Source organism: Physeter macrocephalus, chromosome 14, assembly GCF_002837175.3.
Source record: "Physeter macrocephalus isolate SW-GA chromosome 14, ASM283717v5, whole genome shotgun sequence".
Taxonomy (NCBI): Eukaryota; Metazoa; Chordata; class Mammalia; order Artiodactyla; family Physeteridae; genus Physeter; species Physeter macrocephalus.
This window is the reverse complement of record NC_041227.1, coordinates 20,438,966-20,444,339: the sequence shown is the minus strand read 5'-3', so window position 1 is coordinate 20,444,339 and position 5,374 is coordinate 20,438,966. Positions and strand designations below refer to the sequence as shown.

The 5,374-nt window shown below is 47.6% G+C and overlaps 1 protein-coding gene across 1 annotated transcript; it reads left to right on the top strand.

Moving 5' to 3' along the window:
• Positions 1-3,118: 3,118 nt before the first annotated feature.
• Positions 3,119-4,965, top strand: LOC129392763 (membrane-associated progesterone receptor component 1-like). The gene has a single exon (XM_055090422.1). It carries the CDS (start codon positions 3,232-3,234, stop codon positions 3,778-3,780), a length of 549 nt encoding a protein of 182 aa, XP_054946397.1. The 5' UTR covers positions 3,119-3,231; the 3' UTR covers positions 3,781-4,965.
• The last annotated feature ends 409 nt before the right edge of the window (positions 4,966-5,374 follow it).

The window sequence follows — 5,374 nt, the reverse complement described above, 5'->3', positions numbered from 1 at the left end:
ACCTCGTTCCCATCACCCTCAATATATTTACTTGTTTGCTCAGTCCCCCTATACGTAAACCATGCCCCGACCATGCCAACCCTGTCCTTGGCCCTGCTGCCTCTTTGGTCCCGCTGTCATCTTATAGCCCCTGGCAATGCTGTCCCCTCCAAGAGAAGGGAAGGAAAGAGAAGGGGGGAAAAGGAGAGGGAGGGAGAGGACAGAAAGAAGAGGAAGAATCTTCCATTCTCTCTTGAGCTGCTCCAAACAAGCTAAATCTCCCATTATTCCTCCAAAACTGCTTTGGTCAAAGTCACCAATGACCCCCAGACTGCTAAATCCAATGGTTAAGTCTCAGTTCTCATCTTCCTTGCTCCGAAAGTCACGACAGATACAACTGATTATGATCTCCTTCTGGAAACACTTTCTTCACTTGGCTTTGCCTGCTTTTCCTTCCACATCACTGGCTGCCACTTCTTTGTACCTTTTGCCAGCCCCTCCTCAAATCCCCATCTATTCAGTTTGGGGACCCCAGGGCTCAGGCTTTGGTCCTCTTCTTTCTTCATCTACCTTCACTGCCTTGGTGATCTCATCCAGTCTCATGACTTTAAATATCATCTATGCCCTGATGTCTCCCCAGTCATATCTCTATGCAGAACCTCTCTTCCAGACCTTTATAGCCATATTCATTTCCTGGGGCTGTCATAACAAATCACCATCAACTCGTTATTCTCCTACAGTTCTGGAGGCTAGAAGTCCAGGATCAAAGTGTTAGCAGGGTCGGTTTCTTCTGGGGGCTCTGAAGGAGAATATGTTTCCTACCTCGCTCCTAGCTTCTGGTGGTGGCCAGCACCCTGGCATGCCTTGGCTTCTGATGTATCACTCTGATCTCTGCCTCCATCTTTACATGGTTTTCTCCCTGTGTGTCTTCACATCATCTTCACTCTATGTGTTTCTCTGTATCCAAATGTCTCTCTTCTTATAACACACCAGTCATCTAATTAAGGGCCTGCTCCAATCTAGGATGACCTCATCTTAACTTGATTACACCTGCAAAGACCCTATTTCCAAATAAGGTCATATTCACAGGTTCCAGGTAAACATGAATTTGGGGGAGGGGGACACTATTCAACCCTGTACAATACACCACTCAACACCTCGCTATGGGATGCCTCAGTACATTTCAAACTTAAGATGTCCAACCTGAACCCCAATCTTCCCTTTCTGTCCCCAAACCTGCTTCTTCCTCAGCCTTCTCCATCTCAGTAAGTGGCTACTTCGTCCTTTCAGTCATGCTGGCCAAAACCCGCTGAGTCACCTTTGATTCCTCTTTCTTTCATCCCCCACATTTAGTCCAACAGGAAACCCTGCTTGCTCTACCTGTGACATGTGCCTAGAATCTGACCCCTTCTTCACCACCTGCCCCACTACCACCCTGGTCCAAGCCTCCATCATCTCGCACCTGGATCATCTGTAACAACCTCTTTATCAGGCTCCCAGCTTTCACCATTTACTCCCTTTGGTCCACGCTCCCCACACTAGCCAGAGTGATCCACGTGAAACACAAGTCAGACCGTGTCACCCTTCTGTGTGACACTCTCCCATGTTAGGTTGCCAGGTAAAATATGGGCTGCCCAGTTAAATCTGAACTCCAGGTAAACTGCAAGTAACTTTTATTGTAAGTATGTCCCATGAACCATATGGGACAAACTTACACACAAAAAAATAGCTGTTCATTACCTGAAATTCACATTTAACCGGGCATCCTGTATTTTATTTGGTAAATTAAACGGTCATATTCCCACAGCTCCCATCTCATTCAGAGAAATACCCAGAGTCCTTACACTGGCTTCCAGGGCCCTGCATGTTCTGGTCCCGCCGCTCACTTCCCGTCTTTCTACCTTCTTGCTTTCTCACCCTGCTGCAGCCACACTGGCCTCTTCACCAAACCTGAGAGACACCAGCCTTACCCTCACCTCAGGATCTTTGCCTGGTACGCACTTCCTCTGAATATTCACACAGCTTGCTCTTCGTTTCCCTCAAATCTTTGCTCAAATGCCGCTCAGTAGGGCCTTTTCTGACTACTCAAGTTAATTCAGCCTTTCCTGCTTTATTTTCCCCCATAGCCCTTGTCATCAGCTGATATATCTTACTTATTTCTCTTGTTTATTATCTATCCCCTTGATTAGAATGGCAGCACCATGAGGGCAGAGGCGTTTGTCTGTCTTGCTCATGGCTCTATATACAGAGCCTGGAACAGGACCTGGCCCACGGGGGAGCTCCATAAATATTTGTTTAATGAATAGCTCTCAGTTTCTTCAGCTGTAAAATGGAAGTACCTCCCTAAGTCATGGAGTTATTATGACAATCAGATGAGCTAATAAAAGTAAAGTGGTGCTTAATAAATGCTCCCCTGCCCCCCACCGCCATCTAGTTTCCCTGCCAACTCAGAGATTCTATAAAAGGTCTCTAAAGAGTTCTGTCTACTGTGAGTTGGCTATCCTTAGAGTCGTTGCTGTCCTCCCAGTGGCAACTGCTGGAATCACAGGCATCTTGCCCTGGAAGGACTAACCTGTTATTAGAGACCAAGCCCAGCAAATCCCCTTTTTAGGTTAGCAAACATGCTCAGAACTCCTGATCAAGGCTCCCAGGAGCAGAGCAGCCACCAAGTGTCTCAGAGACAGTTGCATCTCTTCCCCAGGCCCACATCTACCTGGTGCAGGCTCCCACTTTCCCCAGCACCTGCCCCTGCTCTTTCCTGGGTCTGGTTTTTAACTCCGGCTCACCGTCTGCCTTTACCTTCATTATCCTCTGCCTGCCATGGAAGGGTTAGTTAAGTGTTGGAGCGATGTCATTTACAGCCTCCTGTTGCTAAGCAACGGACCCAGGTGAGCCCTTGAACTTCTTTCTTAGTCACTGAAATGTATCTGGTGGAGTGACGGGGGGGCCCCGGCTGAAGTATTTCATCACCTGGGACAAGCTGATGGCCTGATGGCCCTGTCCCTCTTGGGCCCTGGACAGGACTGATCCAGGCCTCTGGGCCCCACTGCCCTCAGCCTCCCCTAATTAACCAGCACTGCTCAGGGACTCCTGGGTGTCCAGCCCCAGGGTACATATTCCCGGCAGAAATGAACCAGATCTGGCCCAGCCTTTGAGAGTCTCTCTGTCTCAGTGCACAGCGATTCCCAAGGAGGTCACTACAAACTGGGGTGAGTCAGATTCACTCTGCCTGCCAAGCATGCTCCAGAGAAGATGACTCTTTGCGTCTCAAAAGAACAGGGAGCTTGCGGCGAGGGAGGAGAAAGCCAGTTCCGGAGCCCTCCCTATCCCGGCCCAACCTTTGCTCTAGCGATCATGGCTGCCGAGGACGTGGCGGCGACCGGCGCCGACCCGAGCGAGCTAGAGGGCGGCGGGCTGCTGCACGAGATTTTCACGTCGCCGCTCAACTTGCTGCTGCTCGTCCTCTGCATCTTCCTGCTTTACGAGATCGTGCGCGGGGACCAGCCGACGGCCAGCGACAGCGACGACGACGAGCCGCCCCCGCTGCCCCGCCTTCAGCGGCGCGACTTCACCCCTGCCGAGCTGCGGCGCTTCGATGGCGTCCAGGACCCGGCCTCTCACCAGTGCTTTCAAATGCAATGTCATGATTTTCTCGAAAGCGTGAGAGTGACCATTGTGTCTTCCTCTCTCCTTCCAGTCAAGTATCATCACGTGGGCAAGCTGCTGAAGGAGGGGGAGGAGCGCACTGTGTACTCAGATGAGGAGGAGCCAAAGGATGAGAGTGCTGGGAAAAACGATTAAAGCCTGCAGTGGACGCATACCTATTTTTGTACTTTGCAGACTCATTTGTAACATTCCAGTCTGTTTTTAAAACATGGTGATTTCAATATTTAGAAAAGTTTTGAACTTGCTGTACATTTTTTTAATTAACATCACTAGTGACACTGATAAAGCTAACGTCTGTCTTAGAATGCATGATATGTTCGTGTGTCACAAATCCAGAAAGTGAACTGCAGTGCTGTAATACAAATGTTATTACTGTTTATCTTCTATCTGTAGTCAGTACAGGCTGCATTTGAATTTGTTTTTCCTGAGAGACAGGTAAGACGTGGGTATTTGCCCCAAACAGGTAAAAATGTTAAACGTGCGAAGTCCTTCAAGCATCAAGGAACAAAGGATCAACTTTTAGTCATGATGTTCTCTGAAAGACAGCAAATCCCTTATTTCTCAATTGACTTAACTGCATGATTTCTGTTGTATCTACCTCTAAAGCAAATCTGCAGTGTTCCACAGGCTTTGGTATTGATTAAAGAGAGGTGTCCAGTAACAAAACGAAATCTCAAAGCTGGGCTCAATTGCAAGAAATCTACTTTCTTTGTTTCCAGTCTGCATCATTGTCCTTGTCCTCCTTGGGACCCTCAGATGCCCTCACTAACACAGTAATCTACAGTGAGGATTAAAACAGGATGTGAACATTCGAAAGCAAGCTTTGGAAAAAAATCAGCTGGTTTGCCTAAAAACCTAAAATACGTGAATAAGATTGTAGGACTATCTTCCCAATCCCCGCGTTCATGGTTATTTCACATGGTTGGACGTGAGAGAGGGGCATCCAGAACAGGAACAGGTGATTGCTCTCTTAAGAGCCTTCACACCCCTGAAGAATGAGGAAACCGTATACATCACTAGCCAAGTGGTTTTTAAAGTGTATTCATAAAGTAACAGTTATTCTTCTGTTGTTACAAAACTATAGCCACTGCAAGAGTAGTCGTCAAATGTCTTGGTCTTTGATATTGGTCTTTTGGTTCACAATAAACTTAGCTTAAATAGACTGTACAGTTGTATGAATTTGTAAAAGTATTATATGAACAATTAGTGAGGTTTCTTGTAGTTGAATAGTCGTTGTATTTTCTTGTGAACTGTGTTTAATGGTTTTACCTCAAATCAGAAAACAAAATGAAGTGCTTTGGTTAGTTAATAAAATGGTTTTACCCAGTAAAAAAAAAAAAAGAACAGGAGTTGGCCTGGGACAGCTGGGTGAAAAGGGCTTTCCAGGGGAGGGCACAAGCTTTGCAAATGCCTAGAAGCAGGAAAAGCCCTGGCTCCTTTGGGCACCAGCTCATGCCCCAGACTGGTGGCAACAGAGAGAGGGTCTGCACTCAGCCTCAGCACTTGCTCTGCGTGACTTCAGCCTTATCCCTGCTCCTCTCTGAACCTGGATTTACATCCCTCAGGATGCAGGGGGTGGGGGTTAGATGAAATCAGTGTTTTGCAAAGTACTACGTGCATGCTGCTCGGGGTATACACTAGGTTTGGGGGTGTTTCAGAATAACACCTTTTTTCTTCTTTTGCGGTACACGGGCCTCTCACTGTTGTGGCCTCTCCCGTTGCGGAGCAC

Bases quoted from the DNA above. Each gene is read 5' to 3' on its own strand.
- LOC129392763 (XM_055090422.1), top strand. From the start codon at position 3,232: ATGACTCTTTGCGTCTCAAAAGAACAGGGAGCTTGCGGCGAGGGAGGA.